Source organism: Xenopus laevis, chromosome 1L (genome assembly GCF_017654675.1).
Source record: "Xenopus laevis strain J_2021 chromosome 1L, Xenopus_laevis_v10.1, whole genome shotgun sequence".
Taxonomy (NCBI): Eukaryota; Metazoa; Chordata; class Amphibia; order Anura; family Pipidae; genus Xenopus; species Xenopus laevis.
The window spans coordinates 53,041,920-53,053,994 of NC_054371.1; the positions used below are offsets into that span (position 1 = coordinate 53,041,920).

General features: G+C 39.7%; 1 protein-coding gene across 3 annotated transcripts in view; it reads left to right on the forward strand.

The window, feature by feature from the left end:
* sh3rf1.L (SH3 domain containing ring finger 1 L homeolog) overlaps positions 1 to 12,075 on the forward strand; it is a 98,998-nt gene that overhangs the window by 65,495 nt on the left and 21,428 nt on the right. For all 3 annotated transcript variants that reach the window (XM_018230913.2, XM_018230906.2, XM_018230921.2), the window contains exons 4-5: positions 6,764 to 6,859; positions 11,133 to 11,429. In XM_018230913.2, coding sequence (XP_018086402.1) covers positions 6,764 to 6,859; positions 11,133 to 11,429 — 393 coding nt within the window. The remainder of the gene's footprint in view (positions 1 to 6,763; positions 6,860 to 11,132; positions 11,430 to 12,075) is intronic.

A 12,075-nucleotide genomic window follows, 5' to 3' on the forward strand; every position in this document is an offset into this window, starting at 1 on the left:
AGACCCAGCTTTGTGAATCACCGGCTGACTATTAATGCTTCACGCTAGCCAAGCTTGGATAGATAGAGATCCCTGCAAAGGTGTGTTTGGCTGTGCACGCACACACTGGCCCAGAGAATATATGTATATTTTTGTATAAATTTTGTATAAGTTCATCCAGTTCTAAGTGCCAAAGCAAACAGGGCTCAGTAGGGCTGTGGTGAAGGAAATCTAATCCATCTTGGAAACTATGCATCAGTAAATCCATGAAGGAGTTAGCTTTACCTTGTGTGTCATGTGCTCTACTCTTTTCTAGTTTTTCAGTTTTTTATTACTAATTATGTGACAATGTGAGTACTAAGACTGACAGAACCGGGCCTCTCACATACTAGACATGGGATTAATGTCCTTTTGCATCTGCCACACGTGAGTTCTGTGCCAGTGGTGTAAAACTCTTATCCATCTTGTTCACGTGGAGTTCTGTACAGGGAAGTACCCTGTTTTTTTCTGATGCTGTAAGATAAAAGATAATATAACAAATTTTCATTTTTTTCTATTGGTCTTCTCTTTGATAATTTGACATGTAAATCCTTTTTCCACTTTGGGGGATAAGAGCAGGTTGCTACGGGGCTCAAATGTCACTATGAGTGGCAAACTTAATCACCGGTTAAAAACAATTTTATATATATACTATATATATATATATATATATATATATATATATATATATATATATATATATATATATATATATATATAGTGCAACAGGGAGTGCTAGTGGTGATAGCTTAGGAGTGAGCATCTTTACCACCACCCTTCACATTCATAGAAATATTTGGTTCCTCCAGAGTCTCAGAGTGTGTTTCAGAGGGTTCTGTCCTAAGGAGACCGGGATTGTTTTTTTTTCGTTACACGTTTGACCTAAAGCTAGCAATAGATGTACAGATATATCCATATATCCGACGTACGCTTGTTCATTGCAACCTCCCTACCTACCACTAACTATTCAGACTAAATAAAATAATACAAAGGACAAATCAGACGGTGTTCTGGCCAGCAATTCAAATACAGCAATCGTATAAAAGTTATGTGCGAAAAAATAGTAGTGACCCATTGATATAGTTAGGCAATACATGCAGAGATTTTTAGCCGACAGAAACCTTCTAATCAGTTCGATTGACTTAACAGCCGATTGCCATGGCACGAAAAATGTCGGGACGGTCCGAAAATGGTACAAAATGCTGACTTGTACGACTTTATTTTTACGTCTATGCCAAACTTTAGACAAGATCTCCCAGTGCTTTAGACACCACCAGAGATGTGGGCTAATAGCTTTTTTTTAAAAAAAAAAAAAGGCGGCCATGTTGTATAGTTTGTGTGTGCATAATGAGTGAATCTCCACACTTGCTCATTATGGCACTCACTCATTATGTGCATCCGTGTGCCCCAATATGGCCACCCACATCAGGAACTTCCGCCTGGTGCAGGCAGCCTAGCTCTGGCGTAAAAAAATTTCCCCCGACCAGAGTGTGTGCTCTAGTAGGCTGCGCCTCTGGTGGGGGAAACAAATTCCAGTGATAGGTGCCCTTTAAGTTGTAAGTGTAAGGTTAGCACTGAATGTTAAAAAAAAATAGATAAAGCTAATGGTACTAATTATCTTTTATAATTTTCTATTTAAAGATATTCTTTTCCTACTGCTGGAAAATGAATATAGAGATTTAGCTAAGCTTTAAGCACATGCGAAATCTACAGAGTATACCCCACTTTAAATCTGAAAGGTTAACTGAGGCCTGGTTACAATTACCACATAAATAATGGAAAAGAATACTATTTTTTACAGTGATATGCCTTCCCCTTTCATTTGAACCCCAGCCATGATAACAAACAGTTTGATTAAGAAAAGCTGTTCTGTTATCATTATGTTCCTGTAGGCTGAAGGGGCACCCCACATTGAGTTAAACACTGCAGGCCCTGGGTGACTTCCTGTTCCTAATCTGTTTATTCACTGTTTAGCCTCACTTCTTGTTTACACAAATTCATGGTTTTCACTAGTTCTCAGAATGCTGCTGCTATTGTACTGCCAGTAATTCTAGACCCTGAGAAATGAAGTATTTAAAAATAGAGGCAACCAGATAAACTCCCCCTCCTCTACTGATGTGGCTGCCTGTCTGGTCTGATATTATGTCCTTAGGCCCTTGCCAGTCCTCTTCTTTATCACAGAATCATCTGGTCCTGCCTAAGGGTGGTGGCACATAGGGAGATTTAGTCGCCTGATATAAATCTTCACTACTGGGGGAGACTTTTCTCCCTGAAATGCCTTCCCATCACAGGCGGGATGGCATAAGCATCTTTTTGGTTTTCTGAAGTCGCCCAAAAATTGGAAAACTGAAGCAATGCTTATGCCATCCCAACGGCGATTCCCATTCTTGTCGGTGGGAGGCATTTTGTGGAGAGTGGTCGCCCACATTAGCGAAGATTTATTGCAGGTGACTAAATTTTCCACCACCCTTAAATGTAGATCTGTTATAAAATAGTTGTGCAGCCTACAATATTAGTATAGGTGCCACTCTACTTCTAGCAGATCACTTATTTTCTCAGGGTTCCCAATTCCTGTTCCTGTGTTAATATTTATAAATCTGGGTTAAAAAACAAGCTCACTTATTATCCTTCGCCATTTCCTTACAACCTTTGGACAAGTTATATGAGACGTGGATTCTGTCATGATTTTTATGATGTCGTTTTTATTTGTAAATTACACTGTTTACACTGCAAATAATTAACTCTTATTTAAAATTTAATTCCTGAACCAGCAAGTGTATTTTTTTAGTTGTAATATTGGTGTGTAGGCAGCCTTCTCAGGTCATTTTGCCTGGTCATGTGCTTGCAGAAAGAGCCAGCACTTTAGGATGGAACTGCTTTTTGGCAGACTGTTGTTTCTCCTACTCAATGTAACTGAATGTGTCACAGTGGAACCTGGATTTTACTATTGAGTGCTGTTCTTAGATCTACCAGACAGCTGTTATCTTTTGTCATGGAACTGTTATCTGGTTACCTTCCCATTGTTCTGTTGTGACGCTGCTGAGGAAGGGGGGTGATATCACGCCAACTTGCAGTACAGCAGTAAAGAGTGACTGAAGTTTATCAGAGCACACATCACATGACTAGGGGCAGCTGGGAAACTGACAGCATGTCTAGCCCCATGTCAGATTTTAAATTGAAATAAAAAAAATCTGTTTGCTCTTTTGAGAAACTGATTTCAGAATTCTGCTGGAGCAGCACTATTAACTGATGCTATGAAAAAAAACATTTTTTCAGATTACAGTATCCCTTTAAGCTTGTTTGTGGTTTTTACTCACATCTCCTGCATCCTTTTAGGGCAACTACTGCAATGTTTGGTCAGTGTATCATTGCTGTCCCCTGCAGAGCTGGAGAAGGTCTTCTAGTCCTAGCTCAAATACCAGCACTGTCTGCTGATCACTGGGAGGGGGAAGTGGAGAAACCAGCAACTGTCATTTTTCCACCTCTGCCTAAAGCTGGCCATACATTCAAAGCTTCAGACATTCCAAACTTCCTACAAACAGCTGATGCGGTCATGAATATGGTACCTTGAACCCTGGGTCGTGGCCCTTTTAGCCACCCGTGTGCCGTTTTCTGGGTGGCGTGGAGGGGTTGCTGCTGAGTTTCATGGTCATAGCCTTACATGTTATGAATAGACACAGCACAACACTTTGTGACATTTCATCTTTAATGCAATAAATGAGCCAACAGCGGGACAGCCATGTGTAAAATGCCCCTGTGTTCACACAGAAATAATTTTAATGATTTACATTACAATATATCTAAGAAGCAATGATTGCTGACTAATGATCAATGTGACCGCATTGGGCTCTGTCTAGTTAATTATGGTGTTAACGTATCTGACTTCCCAGTTATTCATGTAAAACGCTTTCACAGGCTTCCGCAGTACTGTAGTTAATTGCCACTTGCAGCTATTATTATATTTATGTTCTGGGATCAGGATGGGCGGCTGCAGGGATTTTCCTTTGCCTCTGGCTACTTAAAGGGATACTGTCATGGGAAAAAAAAAAATTTTCAAAACGCATCAGTTAATAGTGCTGCTCCAGCAGAATTCTGCACTGAAATCCATTTCTCAAAAGAGCAAACAGATTTTTTTATATTCAATTTTGAAATCTGACATGGGGCTAGACATTTTGTCAATTTCCCAGCTGCCCCTGGTCATGTGACTTGTGCCTGCACTTCAGGAGAGAAATTCTTTCTGGCAGGCTGCTGTTTTTCCTTCTCAATGTAACTGAATGTGTCTCAGTGGGACATGGGTTTTACTATTGAGTGTTGTTCTTAGATCTACCAGGCAGCTGTTATCTTGTGTTAGGAAGCTGTTATCTGGTTACCTTCCCATTGTTCTTTTGTTTGGCTGGTGCTGATGAAAGGAAGGAGGGTGATATCACTCCAACTTGCAGTACAGCAGTAAAGAGTGATTGAAGTTTATCAGAGCACAAGTCACATGATTTGGGGCAGCTGGGAAATTGACAAAATGTCTAGCCCCATGTCAGATTTCAAAATTGAATATAAAAAAATCTGTTTGATCTTTTGAGAAATGGATTTCAGTGCAGAATTCTGCTGGAGCAGCACTATTAACTGATTCATTTTGAAAACATTTTTTTCCCCATGACAGTATCCCTTTAAGTGTCTGACATTTAAATGGGACACACAAAGGCCCCAGCAGCGCTCACTCTGGGCCTCGAGTCCAAGGGGCAATGGAGCTTCTAACCAGTAGTGGTAACTACTACTTTGTTCATGCAACCTTTGGGATTGACCAGCTGCACCCAGAGCAGAGGGTGGGCAGCATCCTGCCAGTTTGGATTTACATGAAAAAAAGGAAAAAAAAAAATAACTTGATTTCATCTGCAAGATTTTTAATGTTCAAGGGTTGTAAGTAATTTCTTAATGCAAGCAAACAGAAACATTTACCCTCAGCACTAACCATCATCAGCTTTTAATGACCATTAGGGCTGATACATTATATGTTTCCTGATGATTCCTGACACTCTCCGATTTTCCCTACTCTTTCTATTTCCACATTCAGGTGAATTGGAGACGGCAGGGAAGGCTTTGGTTCCTTCTTGCCACCCTCTGTGCTAGGAGCTGACCCATGTCTAGTAACCCAGAAGTGTGTGTAAACAGCTGATGATTAGTAGATGTTGTGCCTTTTATGACATTACCTTTTTTATGTGCAGATAACTATAATCTTATAATACACAAGAGCTATGAATATCTTGTAAATTATATCCTTATAATACACAAAAGCCATGAATATCCTGTAAATTATATCCTTATAAACGGTGAGTTCTGATGTCATCAGTTATAAACGGTGAGTTCTGATGTCATTTCTGTCACATGACTCACTAAAACTTGTGTATTATAATAAATAAAGTACCCCCAGTTGTAAAATATGAGGATATTAGAAGTTACCTCGGAGTTCCATGACCTGTATAAAAACACTCGGCCTTCGGCCTCGTGTTTTTATAGGTTCATGAATCTCCTTGGTAACTTATAATATCCTTATATTTTACAAGAGGGGGTACTTTATTCACTATATAATACACAAAAGCCATGAATATCCTGTAAATTATATCCTTATAAACGGTGAGTTCTGATGTCATCAGTTATAAACGGTTCTGATGTCATTTCTGTCACATGACTCATTGAAATTTGTGTATTATAATAAATAAAGTACCCCCAGTTGCAAAATATCAGGATATTAGAAGTTACCTCAGAGTTCCATGACCTGTATAAAAACACAAGGCCGAAGGCCTTATATTTTTTTATCCTTACATTTTACAAGAGGGGGTACTTTATTCACTATATTATATATAGTATCCATCAAGATGTCTGATTGTCAATTGCTGCCCATTGATAAAGTTCCCACGGGTGCTAGATCATTTTTTTATGTTTATCCTATAAAAGGCACATGCTTCACAGCTACCATGAATCATCCAATCAAATGGATTATTTATAGGTCCTGTGGCGTATGAATTTTAAAGGCTGTTGGTCATGCCACCCTGCTGATCTGATACGGAGCCTTGTTTATATCGATTCAACCTCTGCAAATCAAAACCTCTGCAAATTTCCTACTGACTGTCCAAGAACGTATACACCTCATCATTGAAACACAACTGTATGTGTGTATATATGTATATATATATATATATATATGTATATATATATATATATATATATATATATATATATATATATATACTGTATACACACACACACATTTTTATACAGTGGTGTTACTAGCCCTTATTTACCCTTTAGTTCTCCAGCTTCTGCTTTCCTAAAGTGATCTCTGCCGGCGATTAGTTTGGCAATATTCCATATTAAGAACTCTCCTGCATGTCTCATTTTTTTCCCTACAATTTGATAATTTATGTATTTGTTTAAAAATATTTGATACGAGTGAGCAAATCCAATACACATGTTTACTGTGTAGGGAGATTATCACCTTCTTCAGTTCTCTATCCCTGATGGATTATCATATTGGTATAGGGAGATTCCTTGTGTGTAAAGGATACAAGCCTTTCCTACTACAAGCATGCTCTACTACCACATATGTGACTCTCGTTATAGCTGTATTGATTTCTATCCCATACATTACAGTTTCCTATTACTTGGTATTAGTTTTTGTAATGAGGCTTAAATGATTGAAGCAGGGAGTAAATTCAATTCAGGCATTTGAAAAGATCATTCCTTATCTACACAGGATGACATTCTCACCGTGATCCGACGAGTAGATGAAAACTGGGCAGAAGGAATGCTGGGGGACAAGATAGGAATATTTCCTATTTCGTATGTGGAGGTAAGTGCTATATCTAGTAAATGTACTAACACAAATATTAAAAATGATATTCTCTTTTCAGAACGACAACAAACAGTGGGTCAGAAGGAATGTGCCCTACCTTGCAGATAAAAGGTTTTTTGTACTCCATCAAGCTGGATATTTATATGTGGATATCTGGTGTTGCTTGATGCTTGAGTTTAAAGAGATCACCACTCTCTAAACTGATACTGGAAATTTGCTTACAGTTACATTTTCTTTTGGGTAGAGATTCTCTTTTATCAGTAAGTAGGTAGAGATCCCAATGTTGATCATTGCTGGCCTGGTGTAGAACTGAATTTACATTCTACAATTATCAAAGACCCTAAACAAGGTGAACTTCAGGGTATTCTACATGACAGTATATCAAGTATATCATTTATCTTTATTAATTAATGGGGAAAGAGATTCAAACGAGTTACTCCTGTGAAACCAGCCACTGTTTGGAAGTGACAGACACATTTATCTGCCTTGCAGACATGCCACACAAGTAGTCGGCTCAGGGGGTCAGCAGTACAGTGGTTAAGCCCCTTACATTGTTCTACACTCCTTTCAGATTTCAAGAGTTGTGCTTGTTAGCAGCAGGCACACCCATACACTGCTTTACATAGTATGCCACATTCCTTTTAGGTAACAGTAAATACTTTTTACTCCAATACTTTTTATTGTGTTCCATTAAGGCAGGCGTCCCCAACTTTTTTTTTTTTGGTAACTATCGGCCACAAAAAGAGTTGGGAGCAACACAGGCATGAAAAAAGTCCCTGGGCAGCCAAATTAGGGCTGTGATTGGCTATTTGGTAGTCTCTATGTGGACTGGCAGCTTACAGGAGGCTCTTTTTGGCAGTAGACTGGCTTTTATGTGACCAAAAGTTGTCTGCCAGCCTGGAATTGAAAAATAAGCAAATTTTTTAAGGCCTCTGGGAACATCATCCAAGAGGTTTGCGAGTAACATGTTCCTGGTTGGGGATCACTGCTTTAAGGTTTGCATGGCCTGTAAGCAGGGGCCATATTATTAAATCTACGATCTGTAGAACTATTTTAGGTATATTTAGTATGTAGTAGCAACTAATATTATTGAAAGGGAGAGCTTCATGAGTCCGTATACCCACCCCTGTTTTCAACATTGGTTTAAATGAACAGTAACACCAAAAAATGAAAGTGTTTTGAAGTAATAAATATCTAATGTACAGTTGTTCCGCACTAGTACAATTAGTGTGATTGCTTCAGAAACTCTACTATAGTTTATATAAACAAGCTGCTGTGTAGCCATGGGGGCAGCCATTCAAACCTGAAAATGGCAAAAGGCACAGGATACACAGCAGATAAGCTCTGTAGTATACAATAGGATTCTTCAGAGCTTATCAGACTGTGTATCCTGTGCTTGAATGGCTGCCCCATGGCTACACAGCAGCTTGTTTATATAAATTATGGTAGTGTTTCTGAAGTAAACACACCAGTTTTACCAGTGCAGGACAACACTGCATTATATTCCTTTAAAACACTTTATTTATTTTGGTGCTACTGATCCTTTAATAAAGAGGCATGTGCTGAACATATTTTTGCCTGTTCTTTTAATTGAGAAATATCTATGGTTTTTGCTATTTCTTTCTCTAAAGAGGGAAACAATTGAAAATAAAACTAAAGCCACATTCTACTTCCTGATCGCAAAGAGCAAAGTTACCCAAGCAGCAGTCCACTGAGAAGCCTCTGTATAATGAGTGGCTCTTTATCTTAAAAGATAACAAGCTATTATTGGGGGAAGGGATGGGATTTATTTATACAGAGATTACTCAGTGGCCTGCTGGCTTGTTTGATTGTGCTTTTTGGGATCACTGCAGATGGCTGAACCACTATACCTGACTCACTAGAGCAGGGATCCCCAACCTTTTGAAGCCGTGAGCAACATTCAGAAGTAAAAGGAGTTGGGGAGCAACACAAGCATGAATAATGTTCTCGGGGTGCCAAATAAGGGCTGTGATTGGTCATTTGGCAGCCCCTATGTGGCTTGTCAACCTACATTGAGACTCTGTTTGGCAGTACACCTGGTTTTTATGAAACCAAAACTTGCCTCCAAGCCTGGAATTAAAATATAAGCATCTGCTGTGAAGCCACTGGGAGCAACATCCAAGGGGTTGGAGAGCAACATGTTGCTCACGAGCTACTGGTTGGGGACCACTGCACTAGAGATTGCTGGACATTGCATATTGGGATGAACATCCTGATGTTTTCTTAATACACTATTATCCCTTTAAAGCAACCGTAACATCAAAAAAATAAGTAAAGTAATAATATAATTCAGTGTTGCCCTGCACAGGTGTGTTTCCTTCAGAAACACTACTATAGTTTATAAAAATAAGCTGCTGTGTAGCAAAGGGGGGCAGCCATTCAAAGGAGAAAAGGCGCAGGTTACACATCAGATCATCTCAGTAGAATATAATGGTGTTATCTGTTATCCACTATTTAACCTGTGCCAAATAGCCATTTTTCAACTTCCACCATTGCTACTCCGCAGCTTGTTTATATGATCTATAGTAGTGTTTCTGAAGCAAACAGATCAGTTTTACCAGTGCAGGGCAACAGTACATGAGATTTTCATTTCTTTAAAACACTTTAATTTTTTGGTATTACTGTTCCTTTAGGAAACTGTGCTTTGGAGGTTGCTAAACATACTGCACAACCCCATAACTGATAAGTATTGAAGTCGATGCCAAAGGAATCCCTTATATTATACCACAAGTCCTTTTATTCATCCTCCATCTTCTCATATCAATTTCTTGCTAGGCTATCCTGTATCAATCATGGGCTGGATCTCCTTCATAAATATTTGCAGTTGACTAACTAGGATATAAGGAAAGATGTAGCAGCTACAAGCATTTATACAGTATATACATCCCAGCTGTAATATGCCTTGGCATGCTCTGCTGAGTACTTGTGAGTAGCCTGGCACAAATCAGTTAATTGCGAACTTAGTTGCTCTATTTCTTTGTTCAGTAAAGCCTTGGTACCTTGGGTTTTAGGGCTAGTCCACACGGGGAGATAGCGACGCGTTTGCGGTCGCGGCGACAAAGCGCCGCGACAGTCGCCGCGACCGGCGCAGGCGACAGTTTTGTATGGGCGCCTATGTAAAAACGCCTGTGCTAACCACACGAGGCGATGCGCTTTTCAACAGTCGCCTGAAAAAGCCTGGCGAGGCATTTTTGTCGCCGCGACCGCAAACGCGTCGCTATCTCCCCGTGTGGACTAGCCCTTATTCCTGCTGGTTGAGCTAATTAAGCAGGGACAGATCCATCTGCTTGCTCTTTGTGTCCATATTCTTCTATTTATCCATATTCTAGCTGAGGAAACGTCACTCTGGCACCTTGTTCAGATGGAGCCCAGGGGACAGTGAATCCCTTCCTGAAATAGAACTTTTCCCGGCACTCAGCGGGTGCATTCTTTCAGCTGTAATCATTCTGAGCCATAAACAAATATCTTAATTAAGTGGAAAAACACGCTGCAGGGGGAAACTGGCAAAACTCAAGGGGGAGGATTTCTTCATTCTTGTTTAATTGCTCTTCCCCACCAGGCGACTTTATTAAAAGAGCAAGGATAGAGCCTCAGGATATTTCAGGCTACCAGTTCCTAGGTGGTGGGAAAATCTGTCTCCTGAAACTGGTATAGGGTTCTGCATTTGCTATTAAATCATTAACACCATTGCTTGTCATTTCCAAACATTCATGTAGACTTTTATTGTTTGATCAAGCCAAGCCTTAATATAGTGGAATGCATTTGTCTGTTTACAACTGTACAAATTGCCTTTTAACTCAAAGTATTTGAAAATACCCATTGTTTCCAGCCTGTACTGAAACGGCAGTTAGGCTCTATCGAAATGTTCTCTCATTTTCAACATGATCAGACTGTGCTATTATTGCAGTGCTTCACAGCAGTCACCAGAACAGTAATTACTATCTGCCAAATTGTAGTTTATAGACACAACTGTGAATTTGACTACAAAATATGTTTTATTAGGTTACATATTATATAGGTATAAGATATAAATATTACATTGAACTGCATGTAAACCTAGGTATCCACCAACCAGAATGCATCTGGAATCACACCGCAACCCCACTAGTGTGGGAATGTGAAGTGACTAAAACGTATTGTATTTGTGTTTTTATTTTAATTTTGTTCCTTTTAGTTATATGTTTTTTGTGAGCTAAAAAATGTTTTTAAACGTTCCTGTACATTTACTAACTGTTCTTATTACTTATAGTTCAATGCAGCAGCTAAGCAACTAATAGAGTTGGACAAGCCATCAGGAGCAGACACTGGGGAAGGCTCTTCTGGCCCAGTGCATAGTGGCAATTCTCAGAAGCAAGCAGATGCAAAGAAGAACACCAAAAAGCGTCACTCTTTTACCTCCCTCACCATGTCCAACAAGTCATCACAGTCTGTGCAGAACCGTCATTCAATGGAGATCAGCCCCCCTGTACTCATCAGCTCCAGCAACCCCACTGCTGCTGCCAGAATCAGCGAACTCACAGGCCTTTCGTGTAGTGCCCCTTCTCAGGTAAGGGTTATATAACCTCTCAAAGGCATTCTGCCATAAGAATAAAGATTCTTGGTTGCTTTGTTGTTGCACCATTTGCCGCAATAAGCTGAAGCCACAACATTCCGGGTATACTATACACAATTATTCCCATAAAACATGAATGTGTTAAACAGTTGTTTCATTAGCCTTTGGTATACTCCATGGAGGAAGGAGTGGAAGTCGTACATGGAAGATATAAGAATAAGAGAAGGTAGGGTTTGAGCGGGAACTGGTATGTGTGGTGATGGGACAGACATTTGGGGGAAGAAGTATGAATGAAGGAAATGTCTAGGCATGGGAAAGGGAATTAGATGTTCTCCCACTTCTGCAGACCTGCTGCATTACACTTCTGATATTTATAATAAATATATTTGAGAATACAGGAGAAACAAAGGACATTTTTGGGCCTCAGGGTCTCAAATAGAACCATTTGATGTTGGTGGCTGGACTGGCAGATAAGCCCCTTTAAAGTCATTTCTAGCTTCAGTAGGTCTTTCCAACTGGCTGCTTGATGATAAATTGCTCTGTTAGTATGACATTATGGCTGGGAGCTGTGTGGTTTGCTAGCCTCATAAACCTAGGGACATATATGTGTTGTTAAGAAGATCCAGCTGCCTGTGTTGAA